This window comes from Blastomyces dermatitidis (assembly GCF_000003525.1).
Source record: "Blastomyces dermatitidis ER-3 genomic scaffold supercont1.5, whole genome shotgun sequence".
NCBI lineage: Eukaryota > Fungi > Ascomycota > Eurotiomycetes > Onygenales > Ajellomycetaceae > Blastomyces > Blastomyces dermatitidis.
Window position 1 is genome coordinate 4,473,032 of NW_025544778.1, and position 22,438 is coordinate 4,495,469.

Here is a 22,438-nt window from a genome sequence, read left to right on the forward strand (position 1 = left end):
TGTTTAAAAGTAGCTTGGGAGCAATAAAGTCCGGTGACCTTTTCATACCAATAGCGCAAATGTTTCTTTCCAACCTCGCTCGGCTTGCTCGCTTTTCGCCGCGACATCCAAATTCGACAACGACACCGAGCTGTCCACCCTCTGGATTCTCCTTCTCCTTGTATTGGAGCAGCTCGTAGGGAGATAGATATTTTTATTGCCATCGTGATTTTTACGACCCTTTCCTCTCTCCTCAAAAAGCTCAACCCGCGTGGCCCCGGTACGGTACCATCCGCTACCTTCAATCTCCTCTACCCAAAATGGAGGCATCAAGAGGCCCTCCGAGGGTCAAAAACAAGGCCCCGGCGCCACAGCAGATATCTGCTGAACAGCTCCTTCGAGAAGCTGTCGACCGACAAGAACCCGCCCTCCAAGCTCCTACGCAGCGGTTCGCCGATCTAGAAGAGCTCCATGAATACCAAGGTCGGAAACGCAAAGAGTTCGAGGACTATGTGCGGCGGAATCGCATTAGCATGAACAACTGGATGCGATATGCACAATGGGAATTGGAACAGAAAGAATTCCGCCGTGCGAGGTCGGTGTTCGAGCGGGCCTTGGACGTTGACCCGACAGCTGTGGTATTATGGATTCGTTACATTGAAGCTGAGATGAAGACGAGGAATATCAATCATGCACGGAACCTGCTTGACCGCGCTGTGACTATTCTTCCCCGGGTGGATAAACTTTGGTATAAATATGTTTATATGGAAGAGATGTTGGGTAACATCGCGGGAACACGTCAAGTGTTTGAGCGCTGGATGTCATGGGAGCCCGATGAAGGCGCCTGGGGCGCTTATATTAAGCTTGAAAAACGATATAACGAATTCGATCGGGTGCGCGCGATTTTCGAGCGCTTTACTGTTGTTCACCCGGAGCCGAAAAATTGGATTAAATGGGCACGGTTTGAGGAAGAGTATGGAACAAGTGACTTGGTGAGGGAGGTTTACGGCCTGGCTATCGAGACTCTGGGTGAAGACTTCATGGATGAGAAGCTTTTTATCGCCTATGCTCGATATGAAGCTAAACTGAAGGAGTTTGAGCGGGCCAGGGCGATCTATAAATATGCTCTGGACAGATTACCACGGTCGAAATCCATGGCTTTACATAAAGCCTACACCACCTTCGAGAAACAGTTTGGTGATCGAGATGGAGTTGAAGATGTCATTCTTGCGAAACGGAGAGTCCAATACGAAGAACAGATCAAAGAAAATCCGAAAAACTACGATATATGGTTTGACTTTGTTAGATTGGAGGAGACATCTGGTGATGTGGACCGCGTGCGGGATGTCTATGAGCGCGCGATTGCACAGATTCCCCCATCACAAGAGAAGCGACACTGGCGTCGGTACATTTACTTGTGGATATTTTACGCTCTCTGGGAAGAACTTGAAACCAAGGACATGGAACGCGCTCGTCAAATTTACCAAGAATGCATAAAACTGATCCCCCACAAAAAATTCACATTCGCGAAGATCTGGCTGATGAAGGCCCAATTCGAAATCCGGCAGATGGACCTTCAGGCGGCGAGAAAGACCCTGGGCCATGCGATTGGTGCCTGCCCAAAGGACAAGCTATTCAAGGGCTATATCGATCTAGAACGACAGCTTTTCGAGTTTGTTCGATGTAGGAAACTATTCGAGAAGCAAATCGAATGGAATCCTGCAAATTGTCAAGCATGGATAAAATTTGCAGAACTGGAGCGGGGGCTAGATGATATTGACCGAGCACGCGCTATATATGAGTTAGGCATTTCCCAACCAGTCCTAGACATGCCTGAGCTTCTATGGAAGTCGTATATCGATTTCGAAGAGTACGAGGGAGAGTACGATAGAACTAGGATGTTGTACGAACGCCTCCTTGAGAAGACAGACCACGTCAAGGTCTGGATAAATTACGCGCGATTCGAAATCAATATACCTGAAGGAGAAGAAGAGGAGGAAGAGGAAGAGGAAGAGAAACCGGTTAGCGAAGAGGCTAAGCGCCGTGCTCGGAAGGTCTTTGAGCGGGCGCATAACGTATTTAAGGAGAAGGAGATGAAAGAAGAGGTATGTCTATGCGTGTTTTCATTTTTATTTTTTTTGTCCCCGCCATTTTTTCAAAATCACGGGTCAAATTATGACGAAAGCTAACCATACGTTCCCCAACATTATAGCGAGTCGCTCTGCTTAATGCATGGAAGTCCTTCGAGCAGACGCACGGGTCACCGGATGACATCACCAAGATCGAGCGACAGATGCCCAGCAAGGTTAAGAAGCGACGCAAGCTGGATGATGATCGCTATGAAGAATACATGGATTACATGTTCCCCGCAGACGACGAGTCGTCGGCCAAGTTGTCGCAGATTCTGCAGAGAGCACACCAATGGAAGAAACAGCAGGCGAGCAGTATGGGCAAAGGAGAGGCATGAAGGCACATTTGGCGGGAAGAGTTTTAGTTGGATGGACGTGTTTTGTTTCTATTATTCAAAATTGTTTAGCGGGCCGTTCTTTATGGGTAACCTCTCAAGGCGTATGTAGCCTGTGTTGTTGAGTTCTTTTTATTCCGAAAAGTAAAGGACAATATGTCAATGTTATGTTCCTCCATCACATCACTTTTTACTCACATCAGTCTAATCATCATCCATCGGCCACCCATCATCTCAGACCTTTCGAAAATTCATCAATTCCGTCCATCTATAAAAACTCCTTTTCTCAACATATGTACAGTACAACCAACTACAAACTCACACTATGATCAAAATGCCCCATCCCATTCCAACCAACGTTTCTTGAAGCTCATCCTTCACTGCAACATTTGTCGTAAAAGAAATTACCCCGTCCCCCGCAATCCTGCCAATGACGCCAGTAATCCGTCGCTTCATCAAACACCGGTTGGAGGTTGAGTGCTCAGGAGGAGGAGGCGCCCGGCTATTCTATGGACGTGTGACTTAAAACCACTCACTAGCATTTAACACACTCACACCACCCACCCCACCCCACCCAGCTTTAACCAACCAACCAACCCAACGAAACGAAACGAAACGAAACGAAACGACTAGTCCCAAAGAACGAAATCACGAACTTGAGCCTAAGTGGTTGGGTTGGGGGGGGGGGGGGGAGACATTCAGGCACAGATGTTAGTTGTCTGGCTGGTTTGACGAGGTTTTCAAAAAGAGATATTTTGCATGCTGTATGTAGTTAACTAATGCGCGGTGACGATGCCGCAGGTACGGTAGTTACACTTGTATGCTCTTTTCGCCCCTCTTGATCAACGCACTGGGCCTGTGCTGTGCATTTGCCGATACTTTCTCTTAGATATTATGCACTCGGCAACAGAGAAGTAAGTATAGGCAAGGCAAGGCAAGGCAAGGCAAGGCAAGGCAAGGGCATAGTCCATGTACGTACAGTCCTCCACGCGAAGTCGCGAGGTATTTTGAATGCACTGTACTGTACATATATAATATATATGTACTACTACTGTACCAATGATGGGTGAAAAGGTTACGTTCGCATAAATACGGGTATGTGTGTCCGGCCTTCGAGTCTTTTTTCAGCTTCCTTTATCAAAAATCAGTCGCTGAAAGGTGAACAAGCAGGCAGGCTGGTTTTGCCCCAATTATTTACTCTCGGAGTTAGCCCGGGGGGGGGGGCAAAAGAAACACGCAAAAACAATTAAACCTGGAGTTTTCTGAACGCTTCAACGTCCTTTCTTTCAGCTCTCAATAATAATAATAATCAAGGAGCTGTGCAACGGGAAGGGAGAAGGAGAAGCAGAGTTTAAGCATTGGTTGGTTGGCTCTTTGGTGATAAATGGCGGTGGCAATGGTCTGCCTCACTGCGCGAATAATAAATGCGGGATGGGATTGCAGGATTGCATTATTATTATTATTGTTGAGATTCTTTAACGACCACACAACACACAAGCGAATTATCTATGTTGTTGGTTTGGCTGAACTGGGCACTTTTTTTCTTTTACCAAAGTTTTTCCCTGTCGCCCGTCAAGCGGTCACTACTGCTTGGGCGGCCCTGGCAGGTATTCGATTTTCCGGGCTCAGCTCAGAGAGTTAGTTAGGGGGGTGTGCGTTTTCCTTTTGCCTCCTCCTGGTTGGGACTTGCGAAGATGATCAGCCGGATCAGAGGTTCCCTTTGTTTGTTCTGTCCAGCAGTGACGAATGAGAGGGAGCGAGAGCAAGGAAGCAGAGGGGTTTTTTTTATTATTCTCTTCTCTTTCTTGGATATCCGATTTCTTGCCCTTGTTTTCATCTCTCTTGCTTCCTCTCTTTGCTCCCTTGCTTGTAAGGGCGTCCATTCCTCAGGCCTACTTACTCCGTACATACATACGGATGGGCTCCTTTGATGGCAGGCATGTAATACATACATACTCATGGGGAGGGAATATGCTTGCCTGCCTTCTATCTCTCTTTGTTTTTCCGAAATTTGTTTACGGATATAACTACATGGCAACTTTATCGAAATTGTGAGTTAACTACCTGATGGAATGTGTGAGAAGAAATAAGAAAACACCAATATTGCCAATAATAATGCATGTCTTACCCGTTTCTCTTTACGCTTGTGTTTGCTAGGGCTGCCATGGTTTGCGGCTTTCCATTCACAATTTGGTTGTCTTCTCCTGTATTTAAGCAGTTAACAAGAAATGATCTGAATAAACCCAGCTGATAAGAGAGTCAACTGATCATCAAGCATAAAGAATCAAAAGCAAGAAAGGACTATCAAAGAATCTTTTGTACGTTTTGATCTGGGCTTTATTATTATTATCCTTCTTCTTCTTATTATTTTTTTCCTGACTTGCATTATTTTCCTTCCTGATTACGCAGTAAAGTTTCTGGATAGATGACTCGGGCCAACCCGTGCTCCAACCACACAGCGGCGGTTGCGTTTCGATGTTGATGTCGTCATTCATCCAACAGGTTTCTTTGGTTAGGCGCTCACACAAAACATGCTAATGTCTCTTTTATTATTATATTATTGTTACTTACATCCTCCCTCTGATGAGAAGGAAAAGTATAGAGGAGGAGCGGTCTCTCCCATCATTATTTCCATGGAGCCAATGGTTGCGCCAAACAGGAATGGCAAATGCGTACGAGCGATCCAGTTGCAACAAACAGCATTGCATTTCCGCCGAGTGAAATTATCTTATCCCTTTATTATTTCTTTATTCCTTTACTTTTTTTTTTTTTTTTTTTTTTTTTTTTTCAAGCTATGATTTTTCTTCTCAGCGGCGGGCAGGGAGGGAGCAGAGAAGAAGGGGGGAAGGACGAGGCGTGATTTTGTGATTGTGTAACCCGTTTGCAGCTGGTGGATACAGAACCAGGTCGATGCATTAACATTGACGGGGACTTTTTTTTTTTTTTTTTTTTTTTTTTTTTTTTTTTTTTTTTTTTTTTTTTGCGTCCTGGATTTCGGTGTCTCTAATTTTTCTCTTTTGTGGGAGGGGATGATCAATCGCAGGTCTTCAAGATTTGGTGGGCATATCTACTGCGTATGCAAGGCGTTCCCTACGCAAAGCAATCGTACCCCTGGAATTCTTGACCTTTGCTTCCATAGTTTGGGGATGCCAATGCGAGCTCTTGAGGGTATTTTTGCGCATGCACATAAATCACATCCGGATATACATTCATATATACAGAGTAGCAGAACTCGAGTTTTGCTTGACCATGCGTGCGGAGTGTAATAATAATGATGATGATAATAATAAAAGTTGTCGTGATACTGCGTAGATAGAACAAGAATAAATAACCCAGGGGAAGGGAGAAAGAATGTTTTGTTTCAATAAATACCACGCCACAATGCTCTGGTGACAGCGTTCAGCCGCCAATTTCTGTGACGGTACTCCGTAAGTTACCTGCTAACAAAACAGTACGGGGGTGCCTGGTAATGAACCTGTATTGCGGTGGTCCTTGTCTCCGCCAAGCCCTGCGGGGCAATGTATCAGATACATCCGCCGTCAGCAAAAGTACCCCACATTCTCTTGTCACAGGTACTGTACCTGGGCACCGCCCTGCGCTAAACGGAGTCCGTTATGCTTGGATCGTACTGTAACTTCTTGGCGCTCCCCTCTCGCTGCGATTGAGTTCAGACAAGGATTCGATTTCGTGCTAGCAGTGTTTGGTGTCTAGAATTATTTATTGATGAATTGTTGGGAGGAGTATTAATGAAGGGAACATAATGGAATATCCGGGATATATTCAACTGGGCATTTTATGTCTTGAACTGCAATGGATAATGGATATTATATGGATGGATGGGGGTTGTCCCGAGTAAGATTGACGGTTCCCAGCGTGGGGCCGCCGTCAGCCAACTCGAGAATTACATCGTACACTACTCCGTACACATCGTACGCAGCGTAATACCAACTTACCAAGGTTAAGCCCCTGGCCAAAGATACAGCCAGCCTTCTCTTGGCTCTTGGGCCGTTTGGGAGAACCAAAATTACCTCTAAAATACCGCAGAAATACCAGCCCGGCTGTTTCAAGACGCTCGTACAACTAATAAACTGCCTTATGCTTGCTGTATGCTGTAACGTACGTAACGCTGTAAACATTCATTCATTCTTCTTCCTCCTTTTCTTTTCTTCTTCACCCCATCCCTCACCATCCCTCACCATCCCTCTCCCTCTCTCCCTCTCTCTCACACACACATCACCTCTCCTCTCCTCACATCACCTCACCTCTCCTCTCCTCTCCTCTCCTCTGTTTCTGGCGCCTTGTTTGCCCTTCTTTACGGCTCTTCCATTCCTTATACACACACACACACTCTCTCTCTCTCTCTCTCTCTCTCTCTCTCTCTCCTTGCGCTTTTGCTTGCTTCCATTCACTCTCTCCATTGTTGTGCTTGCTGTGCTTCTCCTCTCGCTGGTTTGAGATACACCCAGTCTGGATACTTGCTATACCTGTTCTTCAACTGTCTTCCCTCCCCCCTCTCCCCCTTTCTCCCCCCTGACCTCACCTCTACCAGCAGCGACAACAACAACAACAACACTCAACGCGCTTGTCCCACTTCTACCTCCCTTTAGCGCATTCTCAATTCATATCCTCTCCTTTGGTCGAGAGTTAGATTTCCTATTCAACCCCCCGTATTTTCGACAAAAACGGACCATTGACACCGTGGATCGATCGTCGTTGGTGGTATTATTGGTTGGTTGGTTTAAAGAAATCGAATAAATCTGAAAAAAAGAAAAAAAGAAAAAAAAAAAAAGTAATTTCGCTCGCATTGGGTTAGATTCCACTCGACTGATACATATATATCATTGTTTCTTTGTGGTTGGGAATGAAGGACTACCACTGTTGACCTAGAAGGTATCGACTCAGCCTCATCTCACTGCGTCTTCGGATCGGATCGTGGTTATTTCTTTCATCGGAATCACGGTTATCTGGTGCATGAGATAAGGCGTTTTTTTTCTTCTTCCTCTGGTTCTGTGTGGCCTCGGCTTGGGAATCCATCGTCCCGCAAAACTTCCATCAACGACTTACGACCCCCTTTTTTAGTGAATCGGAACATTGCACCATGAGATAGGTATTGCGGCGTCATATTTTCTTAGGCTACCTCACCTCTCCAAAGCCGTTGAATAATCCCCCCCCCCCCCCCCCGGGGACGAACGCTCACTTTACATATCCTCCTTTTCACAGTCGAGAGGCGTTTATAGCCCCTCACTCTCTCTTCCACGAAGATGTCTCTCCCTAAACCCCCAGTTGAACTCAGGGGTCATTGTTCTGTGGTCCATGACAACGTTCTTTATATCTATACCCGCAATGCTTTTATATCGCTGCCATTGAAGCTCGACGGAGAATGGTCAAAGCTTCCCATGGGAGTGCCGGTTTCAAATGCAGCCTGCACATTGGGAGGAGTGGACGGTAACCCGAATGACCCAGGTATTTACGTGGTTGGAGGAAAGTCTGATTCTCCTGACTACAGTGGCATTCAGCTTTATTCGTTGAAGGCAAAGAAATGGAGAACCTTGGAGCTGCGAGATAACAACAAGGACATCAAAAACCGCATCCATCATGACGCTATCTACCTGACTGCTTCCTCGTCACTCTTGGTCTTTGCAGGCAGCCAGGGTGGAAACATCCACCCGTCCACACAAACGTTTTTGATCCCCGCCGCTCCTCCACATGCAGTTGAGTCCTTTATGGCTCCAGTTGACTCTGCCGTGGATCCATTCCTGTTACCGTGGCGTGAAGACTCTGCTTTTATGGTCGGAGGTGGCCCTACTAATACAAAAACATATACTTTCAGTAAAGCTGAAGGATGGCGGGACACCGGAGTTCCCCTGGTTCAGCCCTTGCCAGAAAAATCCAAAGTTCAGTGCGCGATGCTAAGCGGTGCAGACGGTAGTAGAGTTCTCGAACTCTTTGATGTGAGTAAATCGCCTAATTCAGTATCGCGATATGTGATGTTGCGTGCCGGTGGTGTTCCCGCCCGCCCTGGTGAGCAAATTGGTGGCAGTGCCTCCCGACCAACGAAGAGACAAAGGCGCGATGTGACTTTGGCGGATTTCCCCAAATACGATAATGAAAACGCCCCGAGCACGACTCTCAATGATTTCTCGCTTGCTCAAGATGGGAATGGATTGGTGGTCATTTCCGGACGGGATGATGACTACCCAGTGAGGATTTTCGACCAGTCTAAAAATAGTTGGGTTGATACAAAACAATTGCTCCTCGGAGACAACGCAAAAATTACCTCGAGCACCAGCACCAGTATCCCCACCACGTCTTCGTCGACTTCTTTCCCATCTTCAAGTGCATCTATTGAGCCCACGCCTTCTTCTACCAGTGTCGCTGGATTGGTGCCTGGCGCCAGCAACAAGCGGACGTTGACTATCGTAGGCGCCACCCTGGGAGCAATCTTGGGCGTTGCCGCACTGCTGATCCTTATCCTTCTCTTCATCGGCTGGAGAAAACGACGAAATCGGTACATGAACAGGGGCAAAGATGGCTACCAGGAGGATAAAGATCGACTCAGCTTCCAGGACCAAGGAATGGAACCTCTAACCCGCTCTATAGAGCCAATGGCAAGAGGGCCTGTACCCTCGACAAATTCTTGGGCTATAGTATCGGGTCAAGTTGATGATAGACCGCCGAAATCTAGTATTCCCATGCGCCCCAGCCCCGCTCTGGGAGCGGTAGAAAAGGAGATGGGCGGCAAGAGCCCTCTTCGTCAAATCCAAACAACTGACCTTCCAGGCGAGAATACGATATCCCTTCCGGGCGATGAAGATGCTACTCGAGGCGATCGACGTACCGATGAGGGATGGAGCAAATATTTCCAGGGCGACAATGAGAGAAAGCTGGCTGGGGACACATCTGCCAGGTCGTCGGCGGCTTCTTCCCAGATGACAAAGTCAGACTACAGGAATAGTGATTGGCCTACGATTTCGACTAACGTCGCACCTCTAAAAATTAACCAATTGAACAACGCCCAACCTATCGGCCGGGTCCTTTCTGGCAGCCCCAGCACGGAACATCCACCAAGGCTAGGCGATTCCATTGTCATGCAACAGGGATTAACGGCGAAAATTTCCAGCGCGGATTCCATTAGCATAGCGTCTGACGACTATGAGGATGATAGATATTCATCTGCAGAGCCAGCAACTATTCACGAAAACACAGGCTGGTCTGCCATAGGAGGACATCATTTCCCGGGCGAGCGTGTCGCAAGTAGCAATTATTCTGGCAGCTTGTTTCAGTTGCCCTTTATCAATCAAGCAAAATCAGAACGCCCGGTCACCCTATGGCCTTCGAACGCACCGGAGTCGTCGAGCACCCAGGACCTCTCTAAACCAGATAAGAGCGCGAACTCTGATATGAGCTGGTTGAATCTGAAGGGCACGCGTTAATCAGAATTTAAACTCGTACCAACACGCAAAATCCATCCCGCTTGCCTTGAATGTCACTTTTCCTATTTCCGCCTTCCTTAATACCTCTAAACCTTCTCCCTTTTGTCCTGTTCTAACCTTACACCTGGCTGGTACACCTGTTGGTCCGATCTCTCATAAACCTATCCCGATACCGATAATTCTCCCATCCATCCGTATGCTTGATGCAACATTTGATGTATTTAACCGTCCCATTTCTCCGATAGCATCCCATCGACCATGTGTATGGATCTGACATACCCATCTGGTACCCTTACTACTGGCACCTCCCTGACTTTATTCGTTGTATGCCCTCATTTCGTTCCTATCATTTACCCCCCTTTTTCGTATATTTTATCGTGTTGTACTTTTCATTTACCCTAAACCACCACCCGTCACCCGGCAGAGACAAATTCATTTTTGAAGCTTGATTTTCTTCTTTTCTCAGCTCATTTAGTTTTCACTTCTTTGTATCATTAATACCCATCCATTTACTTGACCCGTTTTTTCCTTTTTTTCCTTTTCTACTATTCTTCTTTCCCCCCTACCTTTTTTCCTTCTTCTTTTCTTTCCTTCTTTCTTTTTTTTTTATATCTTAAATCACTATTTTTTTGGTCCCCTTTCTCGTGCTACTTTTACACTTCTACCCGTCAGGGCCCTAGCAGCCAGCCAGCCAGCATCAGTCAGTATTCTACAAATATATAGAGTTATCACTCAGGCATTTCACTATTACTACTACTACTCCTACTCGCGATTCAACAAAGTATCTTTTCGTCTTCTCTTTTTTGCTTCCCCACACTTGAACAAAAAAAAATAAAACAGAAAAGAAACGCCGCCAAGAAGAATCAAGCAGGACTGTTGCTGTTCTTTCATGTACATGTACAATGATGATAAAAAGTGGGCACCCCCTCAAAATAACAAAAATAAAGTTTCTCCTTCCTCCTTATACCACCTTTCATTATACACCTCTCCATAAATCCCTTTTTCTGTTATTTGTCCCTCTTGTTCTCAAAGTTTTTTTCCCTTCCCCCCCCCCCTTTTTTTTTTCACTTCTTCATCAAACTACCCTCCGTTAATTTCCTTGCGGAACTCCATATTTATTTTTGACCTTCAGCCTAGCGGGATAGATAGTTCTCGTCACGGGAGCTACCTATGTACCTAGCCCCTCTTTCTCCCCCCTCTCCCTCCCCGTGTGCGGCCTGTTTTGGCTAATCGAACTAAGTCTTTTATGTGGTTGTGTGGAGGGGAAGGGGAATTTTCTTTTGCGGGAGGGGAGAGAAAGAGAGGAGGAACGAAGAAGGGGGGTTGAACAAGGGTTTTTTTTTTCTTTTTTTTTTCTTTTTTTTTTCCCTTACACAGGAAAGGATTCATTTCGGTACGGTACAATGATTGAATCTATTGTCTGATATGGGAGCTTGCCCTCTTCTATATGGTTGTTTACCCTCCGAGTTGAATGGTTTCTTTTTTAATTCTTTCTATCTTCCTGCAAGCCTTCTGAGATATACACATTACAATCAGATGTAGATGGTGGTTTAAATGCTTGAGCAGGATTGTATGAGCTCTTTTATTTATCTCTAGAGCAATGTTCTTTGGTCGTCTTGAAGGGATGTAATAAGATATGTATACCTTTTTTTTTTTTTTAGTATGACTGGCAATTTCTTTCAATAAAGAAAGCAACATTCAGTGATAGGAAGGAGTATGTGGTGCATATGAAGAAGCTTTCTGAAGTTGTCATACATACACATATATATTATATATATGTCTACAAATTTCATGAGAGATAAATCATATCAATCAATTAACTATACTGTTTGTAGCCAATGAAGTATTCTAGAAGCCACTTCACCTCATTTTACTCCACATCACATCTGTTTGGCTGATGAACTGATATCTTGAGATCTCATAATATTTGCAGAATTACATCCTATGGGCCTAGCAGTTTTTTTTAGTTTTCCTCTGAGCATTCATTCTTCTTCACCACAGGCCTGCTAATGTGTCATACATATTCTTGATATATATATCCACTGTGAAAATTTCCCAAGCTCTGTCCTTTTTCGACCGATGGCTCTGGCTGGGGCTTAGCAGCACCACCTGCTTGCTCGTCTAAACGGAGACTGTAGTATCAACGTCGTTTCGCAGCCTCTCTCATTCTACCTTCATCTAAATTAGACGACCTGGGAAGGGGAAGTTGTGGAATCATGAAGGTTGTGTGGGTGTGGGTGGGTTGCATGTTTCGCTTCTCCCTTCTGTAAATGCATATCAGCCACCAGGGAAGTAGTTAAGTAGTTATGCATATGCATTCGTCAAGATAGATCCACTATTCGTAAGAATCTACAAGTCGAAACTTAAGTCTCCTTTTCCCACTCGGGTCCCCGAAACGTGCCGCAGGTCACAGGAATCAATGTCTCCGAGTCTGCCAAGTCCGGATTCTTTACCTCTGTGCACATAGGCAATAGGTGTTGGCCCTTTTCTTTTTCTTTTTTTTTCTTTTTTTTTCCCCGCCTCCCGCTCTAGACATCCAGAGGTATTCTTGATTTGTATTCTGAAGCCGTATTAAGAATTGATCGCGGGGCCAAGCACAGGATCAGTTGTATCAGCTGCCACGATGACTGCATCTGACTTCCATAGGACTTTCCGGGTTATCTCGGTATGGGTTAGGGTTTCATAAAATAGAGCGTGTTTTGCTGGGCCTCCCGGCTTAATTATCTCTGATATTGTACGGAGTACTCCGTATACTGCTCGGAGACACCCTTCTGGGAGGACTATGAAAGGCAAGGACCGCCGTCTGGATCGGGGTGGAGGCGTTAACGTTTTTTGAGGGTCCAGAGACAGGGGTCAACAGTCTGGGCTGGGGCCATCTTATTGGAAAAGCCTTCTGATGATGACAGCAGAGCCGTCTCCACGTAGACAGTAGGTAGGTAGGGTAGGGTAGTAGGTCAACAAGGGAGCCTTATGGACTACAAACAGGGAAGAAAGGTTGGAAAGCCTGTCTATAATAAGACCAAGATTATGGATTATGGACCAATCCAAGATGGCAGACGAATTACGGAATTGGGAAAGGGAATAAAGCGCGAACGTCAATGGTCAGCAATTCAATAATAATCATTTAGCGTTGAGGTAATTCGAAGTGATTTCATGCGCGCCTGATAGGCGACGGCAGTAAATGTAACGGTGCTGGGTTAGTTAGTGCATGTAGGGCATGGATGACCCTGCCATACTCCCCTAGCACTAACGTCTCCCCATCCCATCACCAAAATCGAGAAGGGAGGGGAATGGGAAAACGTGGATTGGGCGCCGCTGCGTTTCAGAGACTTTCTTAATTCCCAACTCGGTGGAAATCATACGATTGGTCGGTCTGGCTGGGGGAGGGGGTAGGTAGGATCTTGGCTTTGTAATTCAACAGTTCACTGTACTTTGAAGCTCTGAACTTTTTCTCTTGGCCGGAACTTCATTCGTCGAGTCAATCTAAGTACAGCCGTTGCAAGGCGGGTGGGGGGATGTGTGATTTAGTTCAGGGATTCATCAATGGAACGAAAGACGGTCCAGCACGCAGCACTTGGGGACGTTCCTTCATACGCGATCAACCTAGATATCATCCATTCATTTTAATATTAAAACATTCGCGAAACAAGAATGGTATGATGGGTCGCCGCCGGCATGTATCTGGCGAGCAGAGTTCACAGAGCATCGTGCCGAGTTTCTTTCTTTGCGCCTCCAGCCGCTATTTCTTGAGCGATGGCGCAATCGTTGGCGACGTCGGGGGATAAAGAGCAAGAAAATTGCTATTTATTATTAGGTAGCTTCCACTCTCGCTTCGTGAACTAAGTCTCGTTTTAGCTCTGCAGGAGTGGCTGGCAAAGCAGCTCGCCAGATCAACCGACATATCCTGTCGGCAGAACTGCCGCGCCCATCCATCCTCCGCAGCCGTCCAATGGCAAGCCTATGCGAGTACCTATCTCTCCAGGTTAGATTTCGCGCCGATCATTAAGCGAACTTCAACTTCGCCCTACAGGCTACAGGCGACGTGGTATCTTGCTACAAACCCTTCCCCATATCCCGCCGCCGAACGGCATACTTGTGCAGATCTTTGATAACCGGCCATTCGGTGAGAAAATGCAGAAACGGGTTATCCCCATTCCTTACGCCAGTTAGAAATGAAATCCACTGCATAGTAGTTTCTCCATGCAAGTTTGGTGTGGCCGCAAGCGACTTGAACTTTCTTCCGAACGAATCGTCGCAGCCAACTTTTCAGCCATCTTCGCAAATCGCCATGGGTATGTGCTGTACGGAGTACATATACTTCTAAGTGAGGCAGTATATTGTGCCAGTTTCTTATTAGTGCATTCATGAATGCGAGGCGAAATGTAGCCGACTAGACATCTAAGAGTTTGGCTAGAGGTGAGAACCTGCGGCCGTTGTTATGCCGATTCGTTCCTACACATGGTTGGAGGCAAGCTGGTAACGTTAACCGTCATGTTTGAGGTACCACAAACCGATCCGCTGAATGGCCACGCGCTGTTCCTTTCTCACGGGTCAGAGTGGATTGTCAAGCTGTAAGAATTTAGCTGCGCTAGTGCAGGGTCTGGAAGCATTTCTGGTCTAGAGAAATGATAAGCAAATGAACTGAAAATAAAACCACAGCAGATAGATCAAGACACAACGGCTCTATCGACGAGCCCGACAGTTAGCCAGGACGCAAAGTGCGGTGAGATGGGTTTTGGAGGAGAGCTGAAAGGAGCAGGGCTCCGAGCTTCGAGCCTTTGTAATGTTAAAGCTGTCTCACGCCGTTTCACTTCTGGCTGCATATGAAAAAATGGGTTGTTGCTTCCTTGGCGATCGTCCCTCTGTCGATACAGATGATACCCTTGTCGCTTCTTTGTAGCTTACAAGTGGCTTGACTAGGCGATGCAGCTAGTGTCCTTGGAATGTTTCCCGGCTTGAACCTTATCCTGCTTTACGAAGACATCATCTGATAAACTCGCAAGCGTGTCAGATTACTCGTGATTGGAAGCCAAGGGTGCTCCCAGTGACGTAAGAGAAATTACGCTTGCGCCACAGAAGTACATTTCAGGTAAAACCAAGAGGAGACTCTGATAGTACTACTCCATTACTCCATAGAACAAAGGAGAGTTGTCAGAATTCCTCACTCAACAAAGTCTGCGCGAGTCCTTCATCGACTCCTTGGGTATCACCTCCCTAGTTCTGTCGAGAGAAGGCCCGGCATATTAGGATATGAGTTAGGGCAGAAAAAAGGCAACATTGTATGTAGTTCGAATCATCTTTGGGCCCTTGTAGGGGATCCGTCGTCAAGAAGAACCAATACAAGGCAACAGCAGCAAAGTTCTGGCAGACCAGACCTAGCAAGCCGCGAGGGTCGAAAACCCATCCCTGTCGTATCCGCCGATGACGCTAGTCTGCTAATGAAACGGCGGTCATACATATCAGCTCCTGAACGCCAAAGACAATAATAATAGTTCGAATAAGGAATGCCTGGGCCAGAATTGAATGTATGTGCCATTCTTCCATCAAGCTAATTTCCCAAAGCTGCGCCACGAGTTCTCTCTTTTCGGCTATGCATGGAGAGTGTTAGCAGTGGGAATGCATAGAAAAGGTGTAACTTTATTGACTTCCTCAAGTTGCTAGCTTATCAAGACACCCCCCCCCCGGTTCTTCATATTCATTTGGGTATTTTACCAGACCCGGGCAGGAAGCACAAGCTAGTAAGTTGCCAGTGTTCTTCTGGAAATTTTGCCATGTCCGGACTGAAATTATGAACATAACATCATTCTGCACCCCTTCAGCCTCTCCAACCTAGAGATGCAACCGCCAAGTGTTTGAAACACTACCCTACCTTGGCTTTGTGTTGATATCTCAAGGGTTATGCTGATCCCCACGTGATTTCGAGTTGCAAAATGCGCTGTCACTATGGCAACACAACCAAGATTAGGCTATTCATCAGTAAGGGATGTAGCCGCCAGCGGTCCAGAAAACCCCAAACTCAAGCAACGAACTCATTTTGATGCGTGAAGAGGACTTGCCTGCAGCCTGCAGGTTGAGGCTGGGTGGAGCTTGCGACAGAAATTGGTTAAACAGGTTTCTTCTAGAAGGTGCAGAACCTTAGAAGAAGGTTCAACATTAACAAATTTAGCGTTAAAGTTAAATTAGACTTCCGCCTGAAGAGCCCCACATGTAACTGGCACATCATAGGGTGGTCATTCGAAGCGCATCATTGGTCAAAATGACTTCAACCCTTGCTCGACCCTGGAATTTAGAGTCGCGCTGGCAATTGAAAGTATCGGCCTATGTTTGTTGATCTACGGACCTTCACGCACTGGAGGGCCAATAATGGAGTACATTTACGCCTGCATATTTTTTTTTTTGAATGGCAAGCGTTGGAACACCCAAGGGAGTCGTAGAGATCCACTCCGCTGCGTTCAGACTTGTCCAGGATCAATTTTGGGCCCTGCAAAGTGGATTCTAAAGCTGTGGAAAGGAAGATAGTAGACATTTAGTCTGAGGGAAGAGGCACGAGATGCGTAAGCTCCCATGTTCATAACATTATCGGCAAGCTTGGGAGTAGTGAACATCATCTCCAGTTGCAAAAATTCAAGTTGTCCACACAGAAATGGGGGGGAAAGAAAGAAGGAAAGAAAGAAAGAAAACAGACCATCTTTGGCTCACCACGGATGAGTCTCCCACCAATTGACAACTTATGAGGTTTTGTTGGCAAGCAATAATTTATTACAACAATGAGTTTCCCCACAAGCTCAGATCTTAGCCATTCGTAGCTCGCTGTGTTAAAGTTTGGAGAACTAATATAGTCAGCGATTGCTCGAAGGCGCCAGAAGACATAGCGTCACATAGATGCATCATCATCACTGCCAAATTGGCGTCTTGTTCTTCTTAGTTTCCGGCCGTACGGACCGCCGTCCAATCAGGCCAATCGCGCAGTCTTCATTATTATCTGGCCTCGACGCTCAAGAAAGCGCCAGACACCCGCCAACTTCCACACTTACCGGGAACTTGATGGGGGGGTTGTGGAGGGACGAACGAGAGCAAAAATACCAAGTGATGAGTGGGGCCCTTCCCTGAGACTTATTACTGCGTATAGCTGCTGAGGCGGGGCAAGCTGTGGACCTTACACCGTACAAACACTACGGAGTACTGCCCAAAACAAAGGCAGTAGCGTAGCACCCTACTTCCCGTCTCGGAACAGTCTCCTTTGCTGCGGGTTCAGGGAGGTTGAAGAAAAATTATTAGGATTACCAGGCATCTACTACAGGGCTGAGAGACAATTTCTGGAGGCAATTGACTCAAATAATGGTTGGCCGTGGAAAATCAGTCTTAATGTGAGGCGGGTTGATATGCTAGGAAAAAAAAAAAAAAAAAAAAAATCCCTTGGTAGCCAGAGCCGAGTTTCCGGGCTGTCCCTCGCATTTGACAAACAATTCCGCTTTGTCAAAAGAGACAGAGAGCGCAAGACAAAGCCATAGGATTCTGGAAGATTTGCCGTGGATCTGGCGTAATAATGAACAACAAGGATGTTGTTGTTATTATTATTTCGCTGGGGGCCGATCGTATCTGGCCGAATTCCGTCCTTCGTTTCTCCTTAGGCGGCGTGCTTCCGCCCCACCCTGCCGCGCCAATTTTCCAAACCTTATAGGTACACTTGCGTGAAAGAGATGGAACGTCAGGAGAGAGACGGATGGAGTCATAGCTACATCGGCAGCTGGTGGTTGAATGTTTGTGTACATTAATCACCCTAGCACGTTTGAGGAAATACGAGACAAACCGCTGTTTATTCAGTAAGTTTACGGAAAAGGAATGAACGGAGAGTGCATATTAATCCCAGTACTTCCAAGATCCTGAAACCCCATGTGGCTGGATATGTTGTCGTGGACCTAGATCAGTCGCTAATAAGATAAAGAAATTGGTGTGTGCGCAATGAATGAATATCGACCTAATAATTGGGAGCCTGTTCTTTTTTTTCCCCTTGTTTTGTGAAAGAAAAGGAATATGTCTGTTATTGCTCTGATGTGGTTGCATTGAGATCCCTGGCAATATTAATGGAATAAGAGTCATATACCGCAAGGCTTTTCAATTTTGCTTGAGGACTCAAAGAGGATCCAGCATCTACGGAGGAGGATGGACTTTGATGTATCTCGTTGCAAAGGCTGTCTCTAGGGTGTTAGCTTGAAACCGCTCCGTGCGTGTGAAGGATCATATCGACGCGAACACTTGAAGAATCAATAAGAAGAGAAAAGAATAGAGTATCCATGATCTTAATTGGTGGATGTAGACAATCAGCCCAGCTATAGAACGGCGGCACGTTTTTCATCAATGAGGCCCTATGAGGCGATTATGCGTGGCCAAGCACTCAATCAAAAAAAAAAAAAAAAAAAAAAAAAACGGAGACCTGCTCCGGTTTCCGGGCTCTTTCTTCTTCATCTCCTTCTTCCTTAATAATAAGGGTTGCTGTCTGGGGTTTGCCCCGGAAAATCAAGTGCGGGATGGATGGGGCGGGGAGACCTTCATGGGGCTCATATCAAATCCCGATGGGCTAAAAACCCGCCGGACACCAAGAGATGCAAGGTGGTCTCAGCGTTTCAGAGGTACAGCTGTCGTGGATTCTGGCTGCAGCCTGATGCCCTTTTAGCTTGTTTCACTCCTCCTTTGTACACAAGCTAGGCCTTGAAGCGAAGGAAACGGTGACACTGTGAGGGGAGAGAATTGGAGAGGCAGAGCCATCGCCGCGCAACATATGATATGGGGAGAACTGGAGTTCCTTGGCGGAGTTGCTTCTTGGAACTGGCAATCACCCCTGAAGCAAATGTGCCTATGCACCACAGTGGGGATTGTCTCCTTTGCCCGCGGGGCTTTTAATTGGGAATTTAGTTGGGGACGGATTCAGGGCCGCGATGGGATTCTGGCCATGTTGATGCTCTTAATTTGAGCTAGCTATTTATGACGCCCTTGTGCCTTTCAAATCTCTGGTGGCATAAATATTAAGAAGACGGCGGTGTTATGGGAATCCATATTACCCCGAAAATGACGCTGGGATGCGTTGTGAATGTTAGTAACTATTCTGTACATACGAGGATAGAGAAATGATGGAGGTTCTTCAGGGTCATGGATCGCAATCTGTGACGGGTTTTTGATCGTGATGGCATGGCGTCCTTGCTGGCGAATGTTGGCGTGGGGTCTCCTGCTGTACACAACAGGAACTACGGAGTAGTACAGAGTACAGGTCGGTCAGTGACAGGAACTCGTGGCTGGGGATAGATATCAGCCTCCGTGATTAGCGCTTCCAAGCGCTGGAGAGTGGAGCTCAACGGAAGCCAGAGGCACATCTCATGGGAAAGTTCGGTGTGTGTTGCTCATAATCTCGTGCAGGCCGCGCTAGTTTTCATATTGACAGGAATAATAAGAATTACTGGGTGTTTGTGATCGGTGTGGAGAAAAGAAACGTTGCGTTGTTGCTCCTACATCTTCAGGGTTATATCATCAAAAAAAGCGACTTCACCATCGTATTTTACCAACCACGTTCATGAACCACACAGCTCTTTACTCCGTACAAGGATTATATCCGTCCGTTTTTCATTTTTGCTTTTTTTATTTCCATTTTGTTTGCTACACCAGCCCCATGTCGAGGACCCTTGCTCTTAACCGAGCATTTGGGGCTACTATCAGCGCGCTAACTACAGCAGAGAGCGGGCTACCAAGACAGTGGATTAGCCGATTTGGGAATTTGCTTTGGCCTTGTCTGTTTTTTTTTCTTTTTTTTTCTTTTTTTCTTTTTTTTCTTTTTTCTTTTTTCTTTTTTCTTTTTCTTCTCGTTCGTGTTGTGGAGTGTTTTTCTTTTTAGCTCCCACGTGTAACGTGTCAAGTGTCAAATGTCAAGAAACATGGAGAGGAACATAATAATAATGCGGAGTTGCAGAATCACTTGGTACCTTTGTGTTACATTCGGCCAAACGACTTGTGGTGGTTCTATCTTCCCGCGCGATCGGTTGTATGAAGGGGCCCGCGCATAGCCAGCCCTTCGTTTGTGGAGTCTAGTCTAGCGGGACCCTGGAAGATCCGAGTAGTTTTTCAACGGGTGGATTTTGAAGCTCGATTAATGGTCATTATTATTATTATTGTGATAACCGGTGTGGTGTGGTGTATGAATGAAACATCAAAGTAATAATGTAATGGAATTTTGAACAAATATAGCCTCAGGAACCGAGACATTCGAGTTCTTTTTTCTTTTTCTCGGTTGGCCACCAGTTGAATTCGTGAATAATAGATAACAACTACAGCTTTGGGACTCGTGGGCTTTAAGCTTGGTATGCGGAGTGAGTGATAGAAATGACCTTGGGATGTATTACGAATGATGAATGGATGAGATCGGCATTTCTCGACTCAACAACAGCCAGCCAAGCCATGAAAATTTGTATTGTTGATTTCTGATTTCTGATTTCTGATTTCTATGAGTGTTATTATTGATGAAAGTAATAGTATTAAATAATAAAGGGTAACTACATGCATACCATACCATACATCAGATCTTCTTTGCCCTCCTCCGAGCGCCCAGGGTGGGGTGGCTGGGCGTGGCGCACCAAACAACGAAAAACATGAAAACGAATTTTTGCTTGAGGCAATCATCTCACTCACCTCATTATTGGTCCGCACCTGTTGGGTAACTAACTTACTTCATAATAATTGATTAATATTATTGCCTAAGCTTCCTCGGGGTATGGATGAATGAAATGAGCGCGTGTTTTTCGGACCCTACCCTACCCTACCACCCAAACTACAGAATCTTGAAAACAAGGAAATGATAAAGGGAAAATAATAAACAAATAAAGAACCTTGGAAAGGAAGGCAAATACATCAGCGGGGAGACTCGAGCTTGGTGTCGAATCACACAAGTCGGATATTCCCACCAGGCCTTGGTATCTGAGGCTCATGCGTTCTGCAAACCACTGATCATGTCCTCCTCCTCCTCCTCCTCCTCCGAAGAAGAAGAAGAAGAAGAAGAAGAAAAAAACGTGGCAGCAGAACAACACAGTTAAACAGTGAGCTACCGCGTCAATCAATTGAAGTCAGCTATTCATGTGCGTGCAGCACACACAAAGGGATAATGGAATACATTATTGGGTGCAATCCCGAATCACAGAGGGATAGGATATCACGCGATCCAGCCAGCAACTCTGGATGGGGCTCGGATACCCTTATGGCACCTGCAGCCTGTGAGTCCACACCGCGACGAGAGATGAAGAAGATGATGAAGATGATGATGGTGATGATGATGAATGATGAATGATGAATGATGCAGGAGAAAAAGGCATGGTTAGTGGCACCAACAGAGATACAATACGGGGGAACTCTTTTGTCCTGCATTGTGATCCTAGTCACTATACTATCTATCGCAGATTCGAGGGTTTTGCTGCGCATGTCAGGCCCGATCCTTCAAATGCAGAGTGAGGAGAGAGAGAAAACTGTGTAACCACACATTGACTCCTTGGATCTATTTATATGTACGAATGCGTATCCAAGGAAGAATGAAAGACATTACGGAGTACAGTACAGGGCGCCGGCTCTTCTTTGACTTTGGAACACGAAAACTACTGTCGCTTTAACCGTGGTGGCTCGGGTGACGATAATTCGATGTAGTTCCTATTTTCGCTGGCCCGAAACCCATATATGTGCTTCCTGCTACAATAACGTATACGTAAACGTACCGGTCTGAGCCGAAATTTTTTCTTTTATTCATTGGAAAATGGAACATACGTTATAAAGGTCGATTGGTCGGAATTTTTTTTTTTTTTTTTTTTCAGGACAAAACCAAAACCAAAACCATGATTATTCTGCATGGTATGGTATGTATGGGAATGGAATGGGATCCAAGACTAGAGAAAGTCTCCAGATTCTCGGAGCTTAGAAAGCGACCTTTTTCCGAGAGGGTTATGGACCCTTGTCTTGTCGTCGACGGGTTCGACGGTCGAGGTTGTGCCGTCGAGGGTCCTCGGGATCGCCCAGTTGGAGGGTCCCAAGGGCAGAAGAACCTAATAAGCACGCGGGAGTGGGCCAAACCAACACTCTCTTTTTTCTTTCGAAAAGAAAAAAGAAGAAAATTAATTCAGAGGCGGAAGTACGGTCAGCTGTATAGCTCGTGGCGGGCGGCGTGCCGGATTTCAAACTCCTTACGTTGTTGCTGCAAGGGCAAAACATGTATGTGGGAGTGGGAATAACAAATGATAATAATGATAATAATGATGATAATACGAGTCGATATTTAATCACACAAAGAAGAGCAGCAACGTGGGCACTTTCCATACACGCACATCCACATCCACATCCACATCCACATCCACATCCACATCCACATCCACATCCACATCCACATCCACATCCAACATCCACATGTCCGGACTGTGGACTGTGGACTGCGGACTGCGGACTGCGGACTGCGGACTGCGGACTCTCCACCTTAGACCTGAGCTTTATTATTATTAACGGACCCTTGGCAGACAGATGAACATTGATGATTTGCTCATCC

The 22,438-nt window shown here is 46.1% G+C and overlaps 4 protein-coding genes across 4 annotated transcripts; all 4 read left to right on the forward strand.

The window, feature by feature from the left end:
- Positions 1-3: 3 nt before the first annotated feature.
- BDCG_05500 (pre-mRNA-splicing factor CLF1) lies at positions 4-3,071 on the forward strand. Its single transcript, XM_045421187.1, has 2 exons — positions 4-2,084; positions 2,192-3,071. Exons 1-2 carry the CDS (start codon positions 300-302, stop codon positions 2,444-2,446), a joined length of 2,040 nt encoding a protein of 679 aa, XP_045277124.1. The 5' UTR covers positions 4-299; the 3' UTR covers positions 2,447-3,071.
- A 3,619-nt stretch (positions 3,072-6,690) lies between these two features.
- BDCG_05501 (uncharacterized protein) lies at positions 6,691-11,849 on the forward strand. The gene has a single exon (XM_045421188.1). The coding sequence runs from the start codon at positions 7,705-7,707 to the stop codon at positions 9,874-9,876; it is 2,172 nt and encodes a 723-aa protein (XP_045277125.1). The 5' UTR covers positions 6,691-7,704; the 3' UTR covers positions 9,877-11,849.
- A 650-nt stretch (positions 11,850-12,499) lies between these two features.
- BDCG_05502 (uncharacterized protein) lies at positions 12,500-15,362 on the forward strand (the record flags this gene model as incomplete). Its single annotated transcript, XM_045421189.1, has 7 exons — positions 12,500-12,541; positions 12,862-12,977; positions 13,298-13,649; positions 13,695-13,971; positions 14,067-14,168; positions 14,291-14,447; positions 15,164-15,362. The coding sequence occupies 7 exons, from the start codon at positions 12,500-12,502 to the stop codon at positions 15,360-15,362; spliced, it is 1,245 nt and encodes a 414-aa protein (XP_045277126.1).
- A 5,211-nt stretch (positions 15,363-20,573) lies between these two features.
- BDCG_17133 (uncharacterized protein) lies at positions 20,574-21,977 on the forward strand. The gene has a single exon (XM_045426286.1). It carries the CDS (start codon positions 21,020-21,022, stop codon positions 21,200-21,202), a length of 183 nt encoding a protein of 60 aa, XP_045277127.1. The 5' UTR covers positions 20,574-21,019; the 3' UTR covers positions 21,203-21,977.
- Positions 21,978-22,438: the final 461 nt, after the last annotated feature.